This window comes from Balaenoptera physalus, assembly GCF_965194825.1.
Source record: "Balaenoptera physalus genome assembly, chromosome: 17".
NCBI lineage: Eukaryota > Metazoa > Chordata > Mammalia > Artiodactyla > Balaenopteridae > Balaenoptera > Balaenoptera physalus.
In genome coordinates this window covers 33,664,700-33,690,607 of record NC_138895.1, presented here as the reverse complement: position 1 = coordinate 33,690,607, position 25,908 = coordinate 33,664,700, and the positions used below count along the sequence as shown (strand labels likewise).

The 25,908-nt window shown below is 35.0% G+C and overlaps 1 protein-coding gene across 3 annotated transcripts in view; it reads left to right on the top strand.

The window, feature by feature from the left end:
- The first annotated feature begins 3,312 nt into the window (after positions 1-3,312).
- Positions 3,313-25,908, top strand: part of NBN (nibrin) — a 45,802-nt gene continuing 23,206 nt past the window's right edge. The window contains exons 1-8 of one of the 3 annotated variants that reach the window (XM_082433975.1): positions 3,313-5,886; positions 7,742-7,872; positions 9,014-9,162; positions 9,612-9,771; positions 12,532-12,635; positions 18,523-18,640; positions 19,257-19,450; positions 24,621-24,718. In XM_082433975.1, the coding sequence (XP_082290101.1) occupies positions 5,850-5,886; positions 7,742-7,872; positions 9,014-9,162; positions 9,612-9,771; positions 12,532-12,635; positions 18,523-18,640; positions 19,257-19,450; positions 24,621-24,718 (991 nt within the window). In that variant the 5' untranslated portion in view covers positions 3,313-5,849. Of the gene's footprint in view, positions 5,887-5,999; positions 6,488-6,524; positions 6,668-7,741; positions 7,873-9,013; positions 9,163-9,611; positions 9,772-12,531; positions 12,636-18,522; positions 18,641-19,256; positions 19,451-24,620; positions 24,719-25,908 lie in introns of those variants that run through there. The other 2 variants (XM_082433973.1, XM_082433974.1) reach the window with 2 other exon arrangements.

The following is a 25,908-nucleotide window of genomic DNA, read 5'->3' as shown; positions in this document are numbered from 1 at the left end:
GCTCAAGGGTAGACCTCCAAGGACTTGGTCCAGGTTGCAGCTGAAGGGATCCAAAGAGAGCTGCAACGAGAAGCAGAAGTTTGTTCTTGTCATGACTCTGCTGCACACTGGCTTCCTGCTACTGTGCAAATAAATTTTTATCAGCTTTATTTTCCTCATCCATGAAACTGGGGTGTTGGTATAAATTATCTCTAAAATCACTTGTAGTTCTAAAAATCTGTGATTTTACAAATAAATGAGATTTGGTAGAATTATTATAGACCATCTGGTATGGTACTACGAAAGTCATTGTTAAGTGCTGTTAACATAAAGTAATTGATAAGATATGACTTTCTTTAGAATAGTAGCTCTTATGTATTCTAGTGTTTACATACTTCATCTAATTTACACGTTTTAGATGATTATTAAGCTTCAGATTTTTAAAGTGCTTTGCAATCATTTAGGGTGACTTGAGTGACTTCTGGAAGTAAAGCTAACCCATGCTTCCATTACATAGACTTATTTGTTCTCATTCTGTAAAGTCAAGTCATACACTTTGCAATTTGGGATCTTGCATTCTTTTAACTTCCAATTTTTTAACAAATAAATTCTGGTCAAACAGCCAATTTGATAATTGTAATCCAGTAGATTAATTCATTAAGTCTACTAATAATGCATAGATTAACATATATACTATTATACTCCCATGTAAAGACAAAGCAATTTAGTCACATAGAAATTAAATTGTTTATTCTCAAAAAATATAAAATCATTATAGTAGAATAATTCTAGTAAAGTAGAATTAGGGTTGGGCTACAAAAATAGAACTCATTGTTCTTTATTATCAGATAATCCTCAGAATCATAAAGATACACCTTGAGTCAACACTGTTTCTCCACATGCTTCTTATTCCCCCACACCCCACCTATCTTCACAGTTCCAATATAAGTAAAGGTTGGAAAGAGGGATATTCAATGAGATATTCAAAAGACATCAATGAGCAGTTAAGTTCAACAAACACTTATGTGCCTGTTTGTGCCCATCACTATGGTAAATATTAGAGATATAAAAATGATGTGTACAGTAGGGACTCAAAAATGACTTAGACACAGCCCCTACCCTTAAGGAACTAGAAAGGAAGGAAAGAAAAGGAAACTAATATTTGTTTAACATCTACCATGCATAGTACAGTATCTCATTTAATGCTAACAATAATACTTCAACATAGCTAGTATTTAATCCCACTTATATGTCAGAGGAGACTGAGCCACCTTAGTTAGTTTATGAATTTGCATTCATTTCATATTTTCAAAAATAGGCAGATTTTATCCAGAAGCTTCAGTCTAGAATGTTGCTGTATGATTGACTCATGACTGAGGGGTTGTTAGGGCTCATAGAAAAGTAAGCTATAGAGCTGAAAGTGAGAGTTGAAAGCTCAGAGAGTAAAAGTTATTCTGAGAGCTATTCTCAGTACTGAGAGATGAGCTAAGAGCAAAAGTAGTTCAAGCTCAGATCCTGGTGTCTATCCTGCATATGATGGAGGATAGAAGGATACAGATAACCTGGGTAAAGTGGAGGGCTCAAGTGGCTGGATACCTGGAAGAAGCTAAACAGCAGGTGTAATGGGAGTGAACATATAAGAGTGAGAAGACCAAGCAGCTCCAGTCAGAAAGTTGGATATCAAAGGTGGAGAAGATTCTGGTGATATAAAGAGCTAAAACTGACCTTCAAAGGGGTAGTATGTGCAAAGCAGAAATGAAAGTCACAGGAGCTGAAAGTCAAAGAAATGTGAGCCTAGTTGGTAGAATATGTTGTCCAGCTGTGTCTTACAATTACTTGAGAATGACAGGAGGAGTTGGGATGGAGAAGAAAACTCTCACATAGATGGCAATGTCCTCAATGAATATGGGCAAATGACATGGACATACTTGCAGTTGGTAACAATAAAAGGGGTATAGAGGATGGGTAGTCATATGAAATAATCCTGACCTAGAAGAGATTTTGCAAGGCAGGGAAGATGAATATCTTAAAATAGAAGTGAAAGTTTAGAGGGAAATAGTAACTCTATTGGCCAATAAATATGGTGCATGTCAGTGGGAGAGGTATTGGAATGACTATCCTAGAACTCATGGAAGGAAGCTGTGAACTAGGGAGAGAGCCATGTTTCATTTAAGGCAAGATGTAGAGGGAATTTTCCATGAAGACTTTAAAGATCTAAGAGGGTTTGTTTATAACAGAACAGAGGTAAGAGGAGATGCCAGCAAACTACATGAAGCAAGGAGCATGGAACAATGAGCAGACCAATTTGCTACCAATCTTAAATTCTACCCTCATTGTGTCCCATCTTTTTAATATTTCTCAACTCTGATTAACAGACATGTATTGTTGCCAAGCAACAGTTAAGTTTTCCTTAATCATTCTGAGACTACTCAATCTGTCCTCCTGGTAATCAGACATAAACAGGACAAAGTTATAGCAAAAGCCATCTGGGGAAGGACTTGCCCTGAAAAGGGAAAAAGTGACTTTATAGTGATGGAGCTGCAGGACCTCACCAACATGTACCAGCAGGAACAAGAAGAGTGCTTACGAGACTGTATTCTGAGAATGCTAAACAAGGAGCAGATGGAAAATAAATTTGGACAAGGGAGAGTTTATTGATTTGGCAGCACTCTCCAGGGAGAGAGGATTTAATACTATCAAGGACCCTAGGAAATATGACTATATCATTCTTCCATGATGGCTCTTAGAAGCTTGAAGAAAGTGGTGGCCCACACTAAGAGAAGTAGAAATGGCAGAATTGTCATGGCAGATGGAAGATGTAAGGAGCAAAATGCTCAGAGAAGTAGGCATGCTAGGATTCCAATACAGATGCTCTATTTATCAAAGTGACTAGGAATTCTCTGGTGAGAGGGGCACCAGCATCACTGAGAAGCTCAGTGGTGGCTCTCCTCGTAGGTCATGGGTAATGATAAAAGATGTTGTTACAGAACTGGGTTCACATATAAGCAACAAGGCTAACAGAATCCTGAAACAATAGAAGCCAGGTGGCAGCACTTAACCATCAGAAAGGTACCACTACACGTATCCAAATGAGTGGCAAAATAGGAGTGACAGTCAGAGATCCTGACCTCTGAAGATGATTAATAGAATATGGCATCCCTAGGGGGAAAGAGAGGTTAGCTAACAAGGGCATGCTCAATCTATACAATAACAAGAAATCAAGGATGGTGACATAAGGCTGAGAGCAGCAGTCTCAATAAAAAGTCAGTCTCTTACCCAGTTTACCAATCCAGAACCCATTTACTGAAGGAGAGGCAGGATTGTCAGGAGGAAGCACCCTGTAACACCTTGGTGAGAATATATGATAGTGATTTCTCCGTCCATGCCCACCCCACCCTCAGTCCTTCCTCAAAAGGACCTGTGGCCATTCCCTCGGGAAACCATACACTGAGGAAGAGGGAATGCTCAAACATTTTGAGGATTGTTGGACACAATCATTATTGATACCCAGGAACACAAAGAATTATTATGGCCTGCAGTTAGAGGTAGATAGGAGCCAGATAATAAATGTAATTTTTGCCCAGGTGTGGAAGAAGTACGTCCACTGAGCACAGGGACCTATCTGGTGGTCATTTCCACAGTTCCCAAATATATAATTGAAAAGGACATATTTGGTAGTTAGTAAAGCACCCACATTAGTACAGTTCTTTGGCCTATGGAATAAGAGCTATTGAAGTGGGAAAGGCCAATGGGGAGCCTCTGAAATTGCACAGGCAAGATAGTAAATAAGAAACAATATAGAAATTTCCAGTTGTGATGTACAACATAACTATAGCTAACAATACTGTTTTGTATATTTGAAAGTTTGTATGTGTGTGAAGTATGGGGTCAGTCTTCATTTCTTTTGTAGTGTTAACTAATATCCCTAGGACCATTTACTGAAAAAAGAAGAACTTTCTTCCATTGCTCTGTAATATCACTTTTGAAAAAGCAAATTACATATGCAGATCAACATGGTTGACCTAACATGGGTTAGGTCTATTTTGACACATTTGCCTATTTTTTATCCTCGTGTCAACAGAACACTGACAATATAACTTTATAAATACATCCTGATACTTGGTAGTTGTAAGCACTCCAGCTTTATTCTTCTTCAAAATTTCCTTGGCTATTCTCAGCCTTTGCATTTCCATATAGATTTTAGAAACTGCTTATCAATTTCCACTCAAAAAATTGGGACATTTTTATATTCATTTTTCACTGAATAGAAAGATCAATTTTGTGAGAAATGACATCTTAACAATCCACGAACATGGTATATTATCCTGAATTTATTAGAACTTATTTTAATTTCTGTCAGTAGTTTTTTGTAGTCAATAATGTTTTGTATCACATCTTTTGATAGATTTCTTATAAGGTATTTGATGACTGTTGGTGCTACTATAATTAGTTATTTAAGTGTCACATTCTATTTATTTTCTGGAATAAAGGTATACAACTGAATTTTTTAGACATTGTGTTCAGTGACCTTATTAAATATACTTTTCAATTCTTTTAGATTTTCAATGTACATGATCATGTTATTTGTGAATAATGACTGTTATTTCTTCCCTTCCAATCCATATGCCTTTTCTTTTTCCCTTTTGCATTGCTTAGAACATCCAAAACAATGTTTAAAATAAGTGGTAAGAGCAAATATGTCCTTATTTCATTCCTGATGTCAGGGGGAAACATGAAATAATTTACCTTAAGTATAATGTAAGCAGCAGTTATTTGGTAGATGCCTTTTATCTGATCAAGAATGTTCCCTTCATTCCAATTTTGCTGAGAATAAATGAATGAATGTGGAATTTTATCAAATGATTTTACGCAGCTACCAAGATGATCATTATTTTGCTCCCTTTTTCCTGTTATTCTGGTGAATTACATTTATTTTTTCCCCCCAGTTAACACCCACCCTTCTATTTCTGGAATGAGTCCCACTTAGTCATGATTATCCTTTTTATATACCACCTGATTCAGTTCACTAATTTTGTGTATAGGATTTTTGCATCTATGTTCATAACAGAGCCTTTCATAAACCAGCCTTTTAAAGTGACATCTTTTTTTCCTTCTCATTTCAGAATGCTTTTGAAAACCAAAAATTATGTGATCAGAAGTGTACTCTAGGGTGTTTACTTTGTAGTGTGTAGACTGTAGAATGGATTAGTGCAGGAGGTGGGTGGTGAAGGATTAGGAAGCTACTATAGCATTGAGAAGAGCTTGCACCAGCTCGGTACAAGTAGAAATGGAAAGGACGGATAAACTCCCCAGTACTTAGCTACTGATTAGATGAAAGTGCAACATTATGAAACAGAGAAATTAGGAGAACTTTATTTGAGCTTGGAGAAGAGTAAAAATAATTGGAGTGAAATACTTATCTTCACCATAATTATCACAATCATTAGGATCCATACGAAGGAATGACCGCAATTTAAGCAATTGCAAATGCATGGAGATATGTAACTGGTCACTACGTTAATATCTTTAATTAGAAAGTTTCCTTACGTTGCTTTGAAGCTGATTTTTAAAATCATTTCCATTCACAATCAGAAAAAAATCGATAATCTTGTATTCGTTGAACACCTTAAAATGGGATCCTTTTAAGACAGCACATTTCAATACACATTGCGCTATTCCTTTCCTAACCACAGGGTGGCGACCAGGCACCAACGCCGCACTTCTGTCTATCCCTCCGCTTCTTAGGCAGGTGTGGCTTCCGGGAGCGCGCACGTCCCGGAGTCCGCGCCAATCGCTGGCGCTGCGGCCGCGCACGTCGGTCAGCCGCGGTTACGCTGCCGCACATCGGCCAGACCCTAGTGTTCCAGGCCATGTGGAAGTTGCTCCCAGCTGCGGGCCCTGCCCGAGGTAAGGGCGGTAGGGAGATGTCCGGGGACCGATTTCCCGGGAGCGGATGCGGTGGGCACAGGGTTTGCGGATCGTTACTTCCGGTCCCTTCTCGCTCTGGGAGGCTGCGAAAGCTGGTGCGGAAGCCGCGCATTTGTTGTGTGTGGACCGCGTGGTCTTTCTCGGCGGGTGCGCAGTGCTTGCGAACCAGGCTTTGGTCTGACGGGGGGAGGAGGCAGGCGACACTGGGCCGTTCAGTGACCGCCGGGTCCTTTCCGCCCGGTCTACCGCCGAGTTCTCCGTGGTTGGGACCAACTCCTCTGGCGGGACTAGCGCTGACCCGGACTTAAATGGTCTTCCGGATTGAGTCTTGACCGGGTATATGTTACAACACCTAGCGTTTTAAGCTTTTGAGGAAACACCCAGAATAAGTTAACAGTCTGGAAGACTCGATGACTCTGTCTTGAGCGCATTGTTTATTATTGTGAGGAGCCACGGAGATGACTTGTGTAAATGGCAACTACAGGAAAGCATAATTTGGGTTTTGTTTCGGAGCCTTTTTCCGTTTTGTCATCACAACTGAAAAAGTTTTTTTTTTCTTCATTTCTAGCAAAGGAAAATGGTAATTGCATGTAAATTGGTTGCCTAATATATGTAAGCACTTATTAGTTGATTAGATAAGCAGTTGTAGCCTATGATTGGCCTTGCCCTCCGGAAGTTTACATTATGATTGAAAAAAAGATCTACGTAGAGGCTAAATGGATTGACAGTGTAAGGAAGTATGGAGAGGGCCAAACTAATGGTAAGGAAAATAAATACTGTAAAAATACTGTAGATACTAAAAAATATTATAGAGACTCAAAGATCAAGTTTCACTGTGGACTTGGAGCATTGCAAGGTGGAACACAGTAGGAACAGTTTCCAGAAACAGTTGTAGCCTGTGGCTGGCTCTTTGAGTTCCTTTAAGGAGGTAGCAGAAGAAAAATGCCCCTAGCGCCAGTGGGTGGCATTCTTAACTTTTGGGGGATCTTGAACTCTTTTCGGAATCTGATGGAAGCTATGGGGTGCCATCCTTCTAGGAAAAATGTAGGGAAACCAACACAAAAGTTTTTCGTTGAAAGAGTCCACTCTAGGTTAAGAATCTGATTAATAAAATATAATCCAGGTCTGGTCAAGGTTTACCTGGACTCCTTTCTACTTGTCTAGTTTATTTGCCCTAATCACTCTACCACTCCAGTGGGACCAGACTAAACTCTACAAGTCTTCAACGTACATGCTGTTCCTCCAACAATTTGTGATTTCCAAAATTTTTTTAAACTAATAACCTTTTCACGTTGTTCTAAAAGCTACCTTCAACATAAAAAAAAAAAAAAATCCCCAAATTATGCACTTGAATCTGGTCTGGACTTTTCCTGCATTGATCTATATTTTTTACTCTTGATCCAATACCATACTTTTTAACTGCTTTTGCTTTGTGGCATATTTTACCACCTAGTAGAGGAAGTTCCCATAATATTCACATTTTTCTGGACAGTTTTTCACATTATATTTTCCTGATGGAATTTTGAATTCATTTATCAAGCTCCAAACACAGTGTTGTGATTTTATTTGGTAATGCATTAAATTATAAGTTAATTTGGGCAAGCATTGACAAAATTGTTTTCCTGTTAGAAAAATGGTAGAGCTTTCTATCTGTTTAGTTTTGCCTCCTTCAGTGAGGCTTTACTGGAAAACACAAGTTTGATTTACGTAAAGTTGATTATTAGCATTTAAATAGCAAAATAAAAATGTTTAAATATTTGCCATATCTATATCGTAAATACATGTTTATGTATGTGCGTACCTGTTAATTTACTTTTTAAAAAAATTCTCCTAGAACCATACAGACTTTTGGCTGGTGTTGAGTACATTGTTGGAAGGAAAAACTGTGGCATTCTAATTGAAGATGATCAATCAATCAGCCGAAATCATGCTGTATTAACTGCTAACTTTTCTGTAACTAACCTGGTAAGTTACTAATTTTATTTCACTAGCTGACAGTAAGAGGATTGAAATCACAAAAGTTTACCTTGGTGTATATGTAAGAGAGAATTTGGGAGACTTTTTATAAAGCTGTTAGTTTTCTTTAAATGTTAAAATTAAGGACGTTTGGGCAGTGGTACTGGTGATATTTGTTTATTTAAGATTTAAAGTTTCTGTTTCAGTATTTTACTATTTGTTTTAGTGATTTAGAAACTCAGGGGAAGTAGAACATATTTATATTTATTTACTTGAACATTTATTGAGTGCTTACTGTGTGTCAATCACTGTGCCAAAGCCTGGGAATAGAGCAGTGAATGGACCATCATGAATCCTGCTTTAATGAGTTAATGCAGCCATATGAACACTGGTGTTTCCCGTATATCTTAGGTTTTCACAAGGGAAATCGATTTGCTTTACTAGGGAAAACAGCCGTTGTATATGCCCCACAGCTCGTTTGAATGGCTTTGAGTTTGTTTTGGTGTGTTGGTTGTTTTAATAATAAAGGTAGGTTGTAAAAGCACAAATAGCTGTGCTAATGGTAATGCTGGTGGTAATTAAGAAAGAAAAGCCATTATTTTGAGCAAAGACTGCATGTTGGCAAATGCTGGATCTGTTCAGTAATATTTAGGTTTTGTGTCTGTATTCTTTTAGGTATAGAAAAACATTGTTGAAAATCCTAAAGAAAAAAATAAAATTGCTAGTGCAAGTCAGATACTCTAGCCTTTTTGCATTGGACTGATTTTTACTATGTGATTTTGATAATTTAAAAAAAAAGAAACCTTAGGAATGAAGCTGTCATTTTATACATGAACAGACTGTACAAAAGCAAACAGTTCTCAAATTGTTAGGGGTCAGGAAAATCTCCACTGACTTACAAAAATAAAGAAAATGTATGTTCTAAGAGGAGTGATTCTGGAATTGACATTTTTCTCTTAATTGCTAGTTGAGTGATCATTCTTTGCATGCAACCAGAACAATAACTGTATTGCCTACTGTGTTGGGAGGTTAGCCACGTATCACCTATTCCAGAAGTTATCAACCTTTTGTTTTGAAACCTTTCCCCTTAGGAATAGTATTTACTGAGTGGTAAGAGACTTTGAATTATTTATTGATTTTTTTTTTTCAGAGTCAAACAGATGAAATCCCTGTATTGACAATAAAAGATAATTCTAAGTATGGTACCTTTGTTAATGAGGAAAAAATGCAGAATGGCCTTTCCCGAATTCTGAAGACAGGGGATAGAGTTACCTTTGGAGTGTTTGAAAGTAAATTCAAGTAAGAATTTTTAAATTGATATTAAAATGGACAGCTTTATTTTGCACCAATCAGATTCTAAAGGAAAAGGATATTTATGGATAATGAATTGGAACCAGTCTATTTAGTTCCTACTTAGGACAGGAGTGAACTTTACACCACACGTTGTTAGTGCCTTTTATTAATCATAGATAGTGAAAAGAGTGAATGAGAGTTTGGGCCCTAAGAACCTTGATGGGAACTACTTTTGTTTGATTCTGCATAGGTCAAAGTATAATGTTAAACTTTGATCATTGTTTTTTTCTTAATTGTGACTTAAGACTTAGGAAGTGATAATTTCATAAGTTAGAAAGTTTAGTAATACGTAAAAATCAAAATAACATCATATGATGTGAGCTTAAAGTTTAAAGTACCATAAGTTGCCATCTCTATAACTATGATAACTTTATGTAACTTATTCTCATTTACAGAGTAGAGTATGAACCTTTGGTTGCGTGCTCTTCTTGTTTAGATGTCTCTGGGAAAACTGCTTTAAGTCAAGCTGTATTGCAACTTGGAGGACTTACTGTAAACAATTGGACAGAGGAATGTACTCACCTTGTCATGGTATCAGTTAAAGTTACCATTAAAGTAAGTTGAATGCCTTGTTATTATGTTAAAGTAAGTTCTCTGAATTTAAGTTTATTCCTTTACCCACTGTACACGGATGTTTTAAAAATCACTTGCTTTAAAACTATCAGAACTGTTAGTTGTAGATGTATATATGCCAGCCAACCCCATATCTACCGTATAGGCTAGAATGGTTTTTCAGAAACACTGTTTATTATCTGGGGCAAGCAAAAGCACATGAAATTATATTTCAGATATTGATTTAGCATTTAAATGATTTATATTATCCTTTCACCAAGAAGTTATTACAGCGTGTAGTTTGTGTTTTCAGTCTAAAAGCAAAGCAATTAGAGATCAACTGCCAATCTTCAAAGTTAGCAGCTCATGTCTTTCCTTCCTCCAGTCTCTGATACCATCTCATGGTTTCATGCTCTTTTATTTAGTTCTTATTTGGCTTTAGACCCTAATCACAAAGACTTTAGGTTCTTACAATATTACCTTAATGTATTGTCACAATCTAGAGATATGTAGATATATGTTATTTGTCAAAGCAGTGATATATTTTGGTATGTTTTCAGACTCTGCATCTTCTTCAGATTTGGTTAATCCAAAACTAATTGAAGAATGATATTGGGAGGTGATTCGTCTCCTTCAGCAAGTTGACTATAGATATGTGAGATTGTTTTAGGTTAATATCTATAGTGAAAAGCAACAGATATTTAGATTCCTTTATTCAATGATACAAAAATTCTTTAATATATAATTAATTAAATTAGAATATGTGTCTTATACCTAAATAGGTGTCATAGAGAAAGGCTTGCTGTTCAGGTTGAACCTCATGTTAAACTTGGATCAAAGATTGTTTCATCTTTGTTAGTTTATGAAATTGATTTATAAATTCAGCAGAGTGATTAGCCTCCTGAATAGTAATTTATGCTAATAAACCCAGATAATAGATTCATAATTCAAAATGTCCATTTATCAGTTTATAGTAGGGATGTATCTTTATAGTGACCAGAATATTTACATGTAGACTCCAACATGGTCCCCTTGAAGATACCAAGGTACCTGAGAAATGGAATAGGTAATCATGCCATTGCTTGGTGGGTTTGAAATAAGAGCAAAGGCAGTTAGATGGTCTTGAAAGATATTTTACTGAGTCTGTGACAGACCTGGAAACTAGCATCCATTTACCATAGTACACTGTATTCCAGTGACTAGGATGCTAACGGCCACCCAGTCCCTGGATATTAGAGAGTACTGTATATATACCAACAAAGGCTTGCCGAGCAATACTCCTTTTTCAATATTTCTGATCAATCGTGTGCAAAAAATATTTTGTCATTATATTAGTTTTTTAGTAAATTTTCCAAAAATACAGGTTAGTTTATGTTTTTGAAATCGTTGAATGTTAGAACCAAAAGGTAACCTAAAGAGCATTCAGTTCAGTTTTTATTTTCTGAAGAGGAAACTGAGGCATGGAGCAATTGAATCCTTTGCCCAGGATCGCATGTGTTGGAGTTTACTCAGTCCAGTGTTGAATTGCACATTACTGCTTCATGCAAGGAGTCAATTATTTCATTCATATTTGAGGTTCATAACTTTCAGATTCCACTCTTGAGAGATACCCTAAATTGCTTGCTCACATTTAGGTAATTTCCCATGTTTATTAGAAGCATTCTTACCAATTCTTTAGTTGGATTATTTCCTAGAATTATGCTGAATCTTATTTTCATTGTCAGTGATGGTATTTTTTAACCTGTCTCAAATTTTATGGATACATTGTATTTGAGGCTTATAGTTTAATTCACTTGCTAGTTGAAGTTTCTTCCCCCACTCCATCTGTATATACTTATTTTCAGCTTTTGTCCAACACTAAAGAGTTATTCCTTTATTTACTTTCTTAAAAACACTTTATTCCATAATTAAAATCAGTTTGAAAGGCAATTAAGCTGAAAGAACTCTCTCATGTTTATCTCTTGTTATTGTCTTCTCTAGGGCAGATGTTACATTTCCTTAATTCTAAGATGTACATTTTAATGTTTTTAAAATGGTATACATTTTTAAATTGACTTGTGTTTTATGTTATGTTGTTCTGCCCTCCCCAAGCAGTTTTTAAATTAATATTGTAATTGGTAGCTTCTTTTTTTTTTACCTTTAATAATGATTGTTTATTGTTTATTGATACTTGCCTGTATGTTACATTTATTTGTTATTTCAACAATCTTATTGCTATTTTAGCATATAGGCCTTTGCTTTGCAAGGTCTGACTTACATGAATTGTAGTTACCACAGTTTGTTTATTTTTAATTTTTATTTTATATTGGAGTATAGTTGATTAGCAACCTTGTTAGTTTCAGGTGTACAGCAAAGTGATTGATTCAGTTATACATACACATGTATCTATTCTTTTTCAAATTCTTTTCCCATTTAGGTTATTACAGAATGTCAAGCAGAGTCCCCTGTGCTATACAGTAGGTCCTCGTTGGTTATCTACTTTAAATATAGCATTGTGTATATGTCAATCCCAAACTCCCAATCTGTCCCCCACCCCGTATTGTAATTGGTAGCTTCTAATAATCAAGTGATAATACAGGGATTTTTATACTAAAACTAGGCAGTGACCAATACTGACTTCTATTTTATAGATTGTGTCTCCTTTATAAATATAGAGAGACAGGAGGAAAAACAGAATAGAACAGCCTCTTTGTAGTCTATAACTTACATCTTTAAAACAGCTAGGGTATGAGTATATGTATTCACATGTTTTCTTCTTTTTAGACAATATGTGCACTCATTTGTGGGCGTCCGATTGTAAAACCAGAATATTTTACTGAATTTCTTAAAACAGTTCAGTCCAAGAAACAGCCTCCAGAAATTGAAAGGTATATTGCGTATTTTAAATATAATAAAATATGACATACAAAATATGATAGCACTGGTTTTATTTAAGTTAATTCCCTCTTTATTGACTGTTTCAGGATGTAATGTTACAGTTCAGTATTATTAATGAAGTTGTCTTGTCAGTATGTGAAGAAAGTTTCCCAGTTCTTTGTGATTGTTCCTTATCTCCGTGAAACAAATGTTACATATGTGCCAATATTTAAAGGAAAATGTTGAAGGACAGTAATAACATAGAGGTGAAATCAGTGGAGCACACATGACAATGCTGGGCATCATGCATGCAGGACACCAGGAATTGTGTGGTGCAGCATCCCTGTTGTGGAGCCTCAGAGTCCTGGGCCAGAATATTAACAGCACTGTGGCCTTGGGAATTGAGCTGATTTCTTCTAAGTGTCAGTTACCTCCTTTGAAAAATGAGACTAATACCTGTCCTGCTGAGTGTTTAAGTATTTAGTATTATTAGTATTAGTATAATTATTATTCATCTTAAAGTCTGAGCATATTGCCTGGCATCATAATAGGTGCTTATTAAAAGAAATGTAGCTAATTGCAATATCTGGGAAGATTCATAGTAGCTTGATTATTTATTTAATTTTTTGGATGCTCTGCTAAATTTGTGAACCACCAGACTAAAGGATCTATCCACTGTATGTATTGTATTAGTAATGTTTGCAGTAATATAAGCTATGGTTGAGGAGGAAGATATTTGTGATTTTTCTTTTCAGATTGCATGGTTAAAGTACTGGTGACTATAAAACGGTGGGTGTTTTTAGTCAGCATAAGAACATGCTTGCTTAAAATGTATGTCAGTAGCTTATAGTCTATATGGCATAATAGATTTGAGGAGGTTTTAAAAATCTAAAATTCTATGCAAATTAAGTATTTTATTACCCAATTTAGGTTAAGTATTACCTATTCAAGCTAAGTATTTTATTACCAATTTAAAAATATTACTAGCTATTATAAGCTAATTTGCCCAGTGCATATATTTTTAGGAACTATTTATACCTGATAATATGTATCTGCTTTTAAAAGTAACTGAATATCAGATTTTTCTCTTTGTTTTTAATTTTCATTTGGGAGGTTTCTTGTATTTTATAATCTGGTTAACAGAAAATATGCTTTCTTCTGGAAAGAGATCTTCAGATTTTATTTTATTTATTTTTTGGCCACACCAAGCGGCTTGAGGGATCTGAGTTCCCTGACCAGGGATTGAACCTGGGCCCTTGGCAGTGAAAACGCAGAGTCCTAACCATTGGACCACCAGGGAATTCCTGAGATTTTAAAATAGATGATTCTTAAACTTTTTTGAGTCCTAGACCCCTGTGAGAAAATGAAAGCACTGGTCTCTCCTCTAGAAACTTCACTTACTACCAACTTACACAGTATTTCAACAGAATTACATTTTTCCCTGAAGCCTATTTATGACCCTCCCTAGAAAAGTTGATAAATCCTATAAATAATGACTCTTGTTACAGATAATAAACCATTGTTAATTCTAGATTACTTAAGAGTGGAGGGGTCTGATTAAGTTTTTACTACTGGTGATATGTTTTATGGTCTTGGAGTTTTTAGAATTAGTCATTGATTCTTACTTATTTGTTCAGATTCTCAGGTGTATTTAACCTTGGTTTTTTGTTTTTTGTTTTTTTTTACTTTAGGTTAGGCATAGTTTTTTTCTGGCTTCAATTTGTGACTGTATTAACTTAGATGGCTATAATAAAACATCCCTACTCTAAGATTGTTCAATAACTCCTAATTCAGTGTTAACCAGGAAAGACTATTACATTAGTTCATGTTTGATGATAGCAACTGATAATCAAGTTTTAATACTATTTTAAAATGCATAGTTTTTTGCCTTAATAGATTGCTATACCTATTGGGATCCATTTTGATATGTTTGTTGAAGACTAATTTGACTACATACTCAATTAAATAGAAAAATGATTAAATTTAAGATATTAAATAGTAGTAGGATGGGTTATAAAAGGGATATGAGATAAATTGTGGTGGCTCTTCTATTACATAACTACCTGTTCTTTTAGTTCTGTAAAAGCATTATCACTAGTCCTGAATTTAAATTAGGAGGCATACTATAATATTTTTACCTAACAAAATGTGTAGTACTTTTTGGTACAGTTATGTCTGCATCTTTGCACTGTTACCACAAAACAGAGTAAGTGAAGGGTTAAGATAGAGTACCTGATATGGTTTGTGATACCTAATTTTCCTATACTGTTATCAAAGTACCAATGTAGGTGAAGTCATTTTTAGATTACATTTAAAAGAAGTATTTAATTTTGATACTCTATGCTCTAATAAAGGAAGTTCATTAAAATATTATATATGTCTGAATGTAAAAAAAATGATCCTCAAGAGAAAAAAGGAGTTTCCCTTTCTCAATTTATTTCAGACAACAAGCAACATTGTTTTCAGAAAACACTGTTGGGAGAGAGTCCTTACATCATACAAAACTTGCTGGATATGCCAAGAATGAAAGGCCCTGACTGCCCTATACCCAGGCCATTTCTCAGGGTTATGTTTGCAGTGAGAAACCTGGAGGGATGAGGTAGTATCTCCTTCCCAGGACAGAGAGCAGGCCTGCTTATAGCTTGTTATAAAATGGGTGGATTCCCAAGTTCAGTGTAACACTACCCATGGTATATACCTCTCCTGTAACATAACCCACAGTATGTACCTTCTGTGTCATCCTCAGGGGACTTGGCATGGAAGGAGACCTGCTGCAAACACACTGAGGCTTGCTGCTTGCTTTGTCTCTGACCCAGGAGTCTTGTGTCTTCTGCCAGCATCCATGAAAGAGGAATAGGTTAACTTATTAGCTTGTAATAAAATCTCAGACCCAAGAGACACATTAGCATGAAACAATCTTGGTAAATGAAAGTTTAGGAAGCTTGTAGAGTTGACCTTAAATAATCAATTAAAATTTAAAGCAAAGAAATTTAACACACACTAGAAATTTTCTTCCTGGAGATACAAGCTCAGATTTACAAGTTGTGGATGCCAATGTAATTCAAACCTTTTAGAGATCACCAAAAAAAAAAGCAGTATAGTAAGTATGTGGTTCTAGAAATCATGAACATGTACCTTTGGTACTAATGAAATAAACAGCTATCCAGATGTTGGGCAAAGAAATACTGTGGCTTGGAATAGTTTCCACAGCCAGAATTATACATGAATTCAGAAAAATTCTGTATTTGGAAAATCTTGGGACAGAAGTGAAAATGATGTGCTCTGAGTTAGATAAAATTTATTGAACATCACGTGAAGAATTTATATAAAGTTATAAAATGTATATAGGAAAAAGTCAATATTTCTAGATTAATATTTTATAGAATTTGTGAATAATATGTACCAGTTACTACATAATAAAGCATAATTATTTTATTTGTAGCTCTTGAAGTTTCTGTGTAAGTATGCCAAAAAATGTTTTAATTTTTTCATTATAGAAGTTAGAGGTCACTTTATATTTGTGGTATCCTTGTATTCAGGCAGTGTGCCTCTAACCTAGGTCTCTGCCAAGTTAATTTACTGTTTTCCAATTTTATTACTAGCTGTCAAATCACTATAGCCTCAGTGATGCTTTAAAACTTCTAGAATGTAATTTTTCGGAAATACTGATTTTTTAATGATGTTTTCTTCACATTTATGACTAGTCTCTCCTTTCTTGTTTTCATCCTTAATACTACTAAAGAGAGAAAGATTTTTCTATGTATATGAAGTTCCAGAACATGGTCTATTATTTATCACTGTATTATATATATATCATATATATGTATATGTATGTATGACTCCAACATTTGATTCGATTCTTGATAATACGGTGGTTTTTTTCCTTTCAAGATCAGTCTTATTGAGTATTGGGGCTCAAATTTATCAATGTTTTTAAAAGAAAACCAAAATACATTTTTCTAGTCCCAGAATTTTAATACTCACATTTGTATTGAGGGATGTTTTTACTTTCTGTCTACTTCTAATTTATTAGGTGAAATTTTTATTTCTGTTTTATACTATCAGTTTATTTATTATCAAATATTTATTGAACCAGGCAAGATAGACCTGAGGATATAATGATGAGCCAAAAAGCATTACAGTTTCTACCATCTTGGCACTTAGTAGAGGAACCAAACATCAAAGAATCACACAAATAAAAGTTAGAACTCTGGAAAGCTAATTGCATATCGTTCTCATGGAATGTGACTTGGTATAACAAATGTTCACTCTTCATTGAACTAAACTGTAGTTAACTGTTAGCTATTATCTGTGGCAAAATTAAGAATGACAGTGTGAAAAACACAAAGCTGTAGATAATTTTAAAATGCTATTTTTCTCATTAGAAAGCAGTAGTTGTTCCGTGGCATGTGAGATCTTCCCGGACCAGGGCTCGAACCCATGTCCCCTGCATTGGCAGGCGGATTTTTTTTTTTAATCTTTTCTTTTTTTAAAATTTATTTATTTTAATTTATTTATTTTTGGCTGCATTGGATCTTCGTTGCTGTGCGCGGGCCTTCTCTAGTTGCAGCAAGTGGGGGCTACTCTTCGTTGCCGTGCGCGGGCTTTCTCTAGTTGCAGCGAGCAGGGGCTACTCTTCGTTGCCGTGCGCGGGCTTCTCATCGTGGTGGCTTCTCTTGTTGCGGAGCACGGGCTCTAGGCGCGCGGGCCTCAGTAGTTGTGGCACACGGGCTTAGTTGCTCTGTGGCTTGTGGGATCTTCCCGGACCAGGGCTCGAACCCGTGTCCCCTGCAATGGCAGGGAGATTCTTAACCACTGCACCACCAGGGAAGTCCCACACTCTCTTGATTACTGCCGCTTTACATTAAGTCTTGAATTCTGTAGTGTTAGTACTCCAACCTTGTTCTTCTTCCCTAATATTGTGTTGGCTGTTCTGGGTCTTTTGCCTCTGCATGTAAACTTTAGAATGTGTTTGTTAACATTCACAAAATAACTTGCTGGGAGTTACTGGGATTGTGTTTAATCTATAGATCAAGTTGGGAAGAACTGACATGTTGACAATATCGAGTCTTTCTATCCATGAACATTAATAATTTTTACTAGAAGATAGAGAAACTAAAAGTCTGGTCAGTTATGAATAGCTGTAACAAAAGATCTAGTTATATAGAAAGTTGAAACTATGGACTGAATTATCTGTTGATTTTACGTCTCTATTTTCTTCTTTTCCCTAATCTCTATGGATTATTAAGATGTGTTTATAGTGTTACATTAAAGAGCTAAAAGACTGTGTTTTTAAATCTTTGGGAATTTTATTTAAACTGACAAAATGTAGGTTTTAGAATTCCCTGAGCTTCTCCAAAGAGATTTGTAACAAAACACTTATAGCAGTAGTTCATAGAATTACAATATGAACATTATTACTAATACTTACTGGTTCCTAAGCAAGCACAACATGCTAATAGAATTTGATCTTTAATGGTTGATGTTTCAACCATTCGGGTTTTTTTTTTTTTTTTTTGGTTTTGGTTTTGTTTTTACTTTTTTAAAAACTTTTTAATTACTTTTTCTCTCTCAACCATTTGTAATTTACATAAGTTGTTTGATTCATATATATTTAATTGTATCTTGTTATGATTGTCTACTTTTGCATTATATAGTTTTAGAAAATAAAGAAGAGTTCTGCTGTTCTGTGTGGCATCTGTCACCATATTTCTAGAAAAAGTGTTTAGGCACTTTCGGTCCTTACGTCCCAGATAAAACTCTTAATTTTTTAATAATATAACGGTATTATAGAAATTAAGCCTTTCTAGTGTCTAGATTGCCATTCCATTTACAAATTTAATGTTACACATACAGTGTAGTGTATAATTAGAATGTACTTTATTTTATTTTTTATAGTTTTTACCCACCTATTGATGAACCAGTTATTGGAAGTAAAAATATTGATCTGTCAGGACGACAGGAAAGAAAACAGATCTTCAAAGGGAAAACATTTGTCTTTCTAAATGCCAAACAGGTAATGTTGTAAGCTAAATTTTTGTAAAGAAAATGTTATAAACTAGGATAAATTATTACTGTTGTCAATAGTTGTTAATGCACTTCCTTTTGAGATTTTGTGTAGAAGTGTGAAGTGAAATAAAAAACTACCCAGGCACCAGAACTTGCCCAGCGTTCATGTATATGACTATGGCATTTCTTAATATCTCTTAATTGGCTTATTAATTAAGTTTATATAAATACGTACAAGGAGGAGACCAAAAACTTTGGTTTAAGTGCTAACTTGTTCAGTTAGTAAGCAGCTGTTGAGTGTCTTCTGTGTGCTGAAGTGAGAGTTCCAGGAGTTAATGTTACAAGTGGAAAAATCATGCAAGTAAACCCACAGTTACAGTACTGTGTGAAGAGGAGCTGTAGATGATGTAAGGATTCCAGGGCTGCAGTGGTACCTGGTGAACTAGGGATTTTCTCAGAGTGGAAGCTCAGATTGTCCTCTCAGGAAGTATTATAAAATCAATTCTTCTTCAATTCTGCTTATATTTTACTTCCCAAATCAAATTCTTATAATTTTAAGAATGTATTCAAGACATTAATTATGGCTATTTCATTACTTTTTTTCTTTTTCTTTCCATTTTTAGCATAAAAAATTAAGTGCAGCAGTTGTATTTGGAGGAGGAGACACTAGGTTGATAACGGAAGACAATGAAGAAGAAGATAGTTTCTTTTCAGCTCCTGGAACTTGTGTTGTTGATGTAGGAATAACAGATTCACAGACCTTAATTCCTGACTCTCAGAAAAAATGGATTCATTCCATTATGGATATACTGCAGAGGTACAGAATTATTCTTTATTAGTTAAAAAAAAACAGGGCAGGTAGGTGATTTTATATGTAACTTTTTTTGCACTCCACATAATAATGTAAAGGTATATACAAGAATTATTGTAAAGATTTTATTGTGTATGGTACTTGGAAATTTATTGTGACTTAGTATGCTAGAAATAGAATATATTTATCCATGACAGTTTTATCTCAATATTTATTTTCTGCCGCTTTTTTGTTACTGTAATAGAATTTGCAGAATATACCTCTCTTAATAAAGCAGTATTTGTTTTTCTCTAGAATATGTAGTTGAGTAAGTTAAAACTCAAATGTAAAATTGTTCTGAAATAGCCTCAAGCTGGAATGTATTTTTCCCTTGATTATTACCCATTGAAAATTTGTATAAAAATTAGGCTATTATGGCTATATAGGCTGTATGGGAAAGCAGGAAAGAAAGTATCAAGTATCCTAGAATAGTGTTTGTAGTGTGGAGGGGCGGCAGTTTGAAAGCACTAAAGCAAGGATTTTTTTCCTGGACTCTTTCCTGGTGTTAATAATCTTAGCATTTTTGAAGCACAAAGTAAAAAAATCAGCATTGGAAGTCCGTTGACTGACTTTCTATTCACCTAGTGAAAAATAGTTAGGGCCGGGACTTCGCTGGTGGTCCAGTGGCTAAGACTCCGCGCTCCCAATTCAGGGGGCCTGGGTTCGATCCCTGTTGAGGGAACTAGATCCCACATGTCACAACTAAAAGACCCCGCATGCTGCAACTAAAGATCCTGCATGCTGCGACTAGAAGATCCTGCACGCCACAACTAAGACCCAGCGTGGCGAAATAAATAAATAAATATTTTTAAAAATAGTTAGGGCCTAGGGTATTTATATGTCTAAAAAGTCCATACAAATAAGCTCTCCACAGTATTCATTTTTCCTGACCCAGGAGTCTTTCTGACCATGAAGATTGCTTTTTTTTTAAATGGGTTTGCCGAAGTAAAAAGTAAAATTTCAGTCATGTGTCCCATAAATATTTTGCTTAAAGGAGATGTGTTAACTACTGTGAAAAAGAAAATATTTGTTTAACAAAAATACCATCTTACTACTACAACCAAAATATACTGTGATTCTATTGTGTTTTAGGCACTGGGAATATAATGGTTAACAAGATAGCTATGGACCCTGCCACCACTGGAGCTTACTGTCTAGAGGAAAAGACAGATAAAGACAAGTAAACAGATAACTACAAATGTGTATAAGAAAACAGAATAACAGGGCAGAGGGGAGAAGTTTATTTTAAATAGAGAAGGCTTCTTTCAGGCAGTAGTTTACTTATGACCAGTTTACCAGTCTTTAAAAGCCATGCTGAACAATAGCAATAATAGCTTACTTACATAATACTGTATACTGTAGCAGGTCCTGTTCTAAGAGTTCTACATATATTAAGACATTTAATCCTCATACAATCATGTATATTTTTACTGTTATGGTCCCCATTGTGCAGAGAGGGCAAAAGGGGATTTGAGTAGAACACAGGGAGCGAGCAGAGGAGCCAGGATGTGAACGCATGCAGTCTGGTTCCAGAGTCCATGCTCTTTACCATTACATCTTGCTGCCTTGCTGGAGTGAGAGGTTGCTCAGAGGCTGGTGACTTGATCATGAGATGACATTTTGTTCTGTAGTCTCTGGCTCCTGTTTCAATTTGTTCTTGGAGAGAGGACAATTTTACAGTTTGAGAAAGACTATCACTTAAAATAACACCTGTCCATTTAGTCCAAGCCATTGATAGCAATTGAAGGTACAGTTATATCAAACCAGTAAAGTCAGCTATTGACTGAATTTCAGACAATAGGGCAACATTGGGATTGGTTAGTGCCATGGCGCTACTGATTAGTTGTCAGAAGTGGGTATAGGATATCAGTGATTAAAATTAAATATCTCTGAAAAAGATTAGATGTCTAGGGGAACAATATAACCCTGATTTTTGTTCTTGCTGAGATATTTTCCCAATGTCTTAGCCCATATTTGGGACCTCTTCCTGTTACTAATTTAATTATTTTCTCTTTATCCTCTCCTCCTGTGCCTTATCCTCTTCTCACCTGTTCCACAGCTTTGCATAAAATTGAATGAATCATAATCTTTGGATCATGATACACTGTCATCACTGAACTATAAATAATACACATTCATTTTGTTCACTAATTATTTAATTAGTTATTTTAAATAAATTTTTATTATTGTAAACTGCTACTGAGATTATCTTTGTATGTTTCCTATTGGTACTTGTGCAGGATTTTCTTTGGGATATATTACCGCATTACTAGGGTTAGAACACTCAACAGTATCAAACTGTTTTCCACTTTATACTCCCACTCACGGTATATAAGAGATTAAGTTAGATGCACATCATTTTCAACAGTCGGTATTTTCAGACTATCATTTTTGCCAATTTAATGGATATATAATCATATCTTGTGATTTTGATTTGTATTTCCCTGATCACCAGTGATGGTTAACATTTCTTCAAAAGTTTATTAGATGTTAATTTTTCCATCTTTGTGAAATACATGTCTCTTGCCCAGTTTTCTATTGGGATAATTGTATTCTTTTTTTGTTTTAAATACAGATTTCCCCTGTTTTATGTGTTCTTGTGTGTGTAGTGTACATGTGTGTATTTAGTTCTGTATAATTTTATTATATGTGTAGGTTCGTGTATTCACCATAGTTAAGATACAGAACAGTTCCATCACCACAAGAATCCCTCATGTTGTTCTTTTATAACCACACACCCCTCCCTACCTCCCCCTCCCTGTCCCTAAACTTTGGCAACCACTAATTTCTTCTTCATTTCTAAAATTTATTATTAAAAAAGTGATATATAAATGAAATCATACAGCATGTAACCTTTTAGAATTTTTTTTTTCACTCACCATAATTCCTCAGAGATTCATCTAGGTTTTCTGTATGAGTAGTTCATCCTTTTTTATTGCTGAGTAGTGTTTCATGGTATGGATAACCATGCTATGGATATTGTCTCTTTAATTACATTTTCTAGTTTACTGTTGATATATAGAAATTCAGCTGACATTGATATTAATCTCATATCCCACCACCTTGTTGGACTCCCCTTTTATTTCTAATACTTTATAGTCTTTTTTTGTATAAACCATATCATCTGTAAATAATATTTCTCTCCTCCTTTTTAATCCTTTATGCCTCTGGTACTGCTCTCTCTCTTTTATTCTCTCTCTTGGTTTTGGACCAACTGGGACATCCAAAGCTGCTGGATAGAAGTGGTGATAGTAGCCACATTTATCTCACTATTGACTTTAAAAGTAATGCTTCCAGTATTTCCCCATTTAAGATGATGTATGTCTGTATAACATGATTATTAAATATGTATTTTGTTTTATATAGCCAATCTTTGTAACTAATTTTCATGATATAATGTATGTATAGTTTCAAAAGTGTTAGTAGGGTAGTAAAATATCAATTTTGAATTGCCTGAAATACAAGTAGGTGTGTGTGATCACTTGATGATAACACTTTTTAAAATCTTTTTTTGTGTGTTATTATAAATTCACTTAGAGTTCAAGTCTAAGTTAAACTAATACATACAAAATAATGAATGTTAAGCATTTGAAAAATACCTTTTAAACTACTACAGCCACTTAAAATACATATACATATGTATATTTTACATATTCTGTAGTATGGATATACTATGGTTTGTTGAGTCATCCATCCATTGAAGGACGTCTGCATTTTTCCAGCTTTTGTTACAAATAAAGCTGATATGAACATTCATGTACAGGTTTCTTTGTGAACATAAGTGTTCATTTCTCTGGAATAAATGCCCAAGAGTGCAGTTTCTGTATTGTATGGTTATTGCATATTTGTGTGCCTTTTGTTTTAATTTGTAGGAGTTTTTTATATATTCTTGACATTAATCCTTTTTTCACTTTTATGTGATTACATAAAAGATTGCAGAATCTGTTACCACTTTGTAAATTATCTTTTTATTGTGTTGATGAATGAAAGCCCTTAATTTTAATATCCTAAAATTTAAAAATCTTTCATAGTCAGTGCTTTTTGTATTTTGTTTGAGAAATCTTTTTCTACTCATAGATCAAAAAGATATTCACCTATATTTTTTACTAATTTTTACTAGTATTTTGATATTTTGTTTTTGAAATTTATTTTTGATCTATCTGGAATTGATTCTGTTTTATACCAAGGGACCTTACATGCATGGGAATGTTTTTGGCCTTCTTTTCCATTGAGCAATATGTCTCTTCTTATACTAATACCACGTTTACTACATTGTCTTAATTACTATAACAGTTTAAGTCCTCATATCTAGTAGGACAAATATTTTCTTTCTGCTCTTCTTCAGAAGCATCCTGGCTATTCTTGGCTTTTTATTTTTCCATATACATTTTAGAATCATCTTTTTAAAAACTTAACAGAAAAACAAATGTTAAGCATTTGAAAATGACCTGTTAAGGTACTACAACCACTTAAAATATCTCTACAATAAGTATTAAAAGGAGTTTTAAAGCTCTTAAAATTTGAGGTGTAGTTTCTATATAGCATTATTAAGTTATATTAAATTATGTTTGTTTGATAAAATCAGTCATTATTCACATTACAGAATAACAGAAGATAGGTTCACCATAAGATTCCTTTAATAAGAAGATTCATTAATACATGTAAATTTGGTAAAATGATTTGATTTACTAACATACGTATAGATGTAGCTTATTTCTAGTTCTTTGTACTTTTCTCCCTCCTTATCCTTCTCCCCTCTTTTTCTCTCTTTTAAGTTTTATCTTAGGATTCTAGTAATCATAGATTTGCTTTAAAAAATCTATTTTATTGCTTCATCTGGGTATTACTATTATTCTGAAAATTATAGAGTTTTAGAACTGGAAGGATCTGTACCCTTTACTCTAGACCTTTATTTTACAGTTGAAATAACTGAATTACTAAAAGGTGGTGAACTTGCCCAATGTAACATTGCTCCAGTGAATAAGCTAGTACTATAGGTATTTGCAATTCTCTCTGTACCATAAAATTGTGATATCACTTTGGGGGGGCGGAAAAAGATAGATTCAGTTTGACATCATCTTAATAAAAGTTGTTAGTTTTAATATATCATCATACTTAAACTATTTTATTCTAACAGGCAGGGTCTTAGACCTATTCCTGAAGCAGAAATTGGATTGGCAGTTATTTTCATTACTACAGAGAATTACTGTGATCCTCAGGGCCAGCCCAGTACAGGTAATTAAAATACTATTTTATTGATTCTTTAGCAACTTTATTGTGTAAATTGATGATTGGCTGTATGTACATTATTTTTTAAAATATTTATTTATTTATTTGGCTGCATCGGGTCTTAGTTGTGGCATGCGGGATCTTTGTTGCAGCATGCGGGCTCCTCTCTAGTTGTAACGTATGGGCTCTAGAGCGCACGGGCTTTGTTGCCCCGCAGCATGTGGGATCTTAGTTCCCCAACCAGGTATCGAACCCACGTCCCCTACATTGGAAGGCAGATTCTTAACTACTGGACCACCAGGGAAGTTCCTGTATGTACATTATACTTGCCAGGGGTGACCATCTTCACCGTCTTTTAAAAGTCGTATGTTTATCTGTTCATTTATTCATTTGATAAATATTTGTGGCTGCCAAGTACTAGGCACAGTTGTAAGTACTGAAGATACAGTGGTGAATAAAGTAAACAAGATACCTGTTATTGTGAACTTTATATTCTAAAAGTCAGGATTCAGACAGTTAACAAGCAAACAAACACATCTGATAAGTTCTGTTAAGGCCAAGTACAAAGAGAGAGCTAAAACAAGATGATGTGATAGTGACTGGGAGCAGGCTATTTTAGATTGGTAGTCAGGGACAGTCTCACTTAAGATGTCATATTTGAGCCTCACATGTCCTGAATGATGAGACAAGGCAGCCATGGGAGGATATGGATAGCAGAATTCCAGGTAGAAGGAACAGATCAAAATCGTGTCTGTGTGGAGAATGGATTCCAGGGGTCCAAAATGGAAGTGGGGATATGAGTAGAAGCTGTTGTGGAGGTCCAGGTGAGAGAGAGCCTAGTGCCTTGGACCATGGTGGTAGTAGTAGTAGAGACGCAGAAAAGCAAATAAATTCAGGCCAAATTTTGGAACTAGACCCAGCACATCTTGCCCGTGGAGGATTTAGAAACAACTCCTAATCTTTTGGCATGAGTAGCTGGTTGGGTGGTGATGCCATTTACAGAGATGAAGAATACCTATTATAATCATCTCAGTGTTGACTATCACAAAAGCCAGTTTACTCAGGGCAGCTATTACCCCTTGGTTTTTTAAAACTCATTCCCCTACTTTTCTTGATAAGCTGATGTTGCCATCAAGAAGATGGTTCATTTATTCTTTCCTTCTCGCTTCTTTACCTTAGATATTTTTACGTTTATT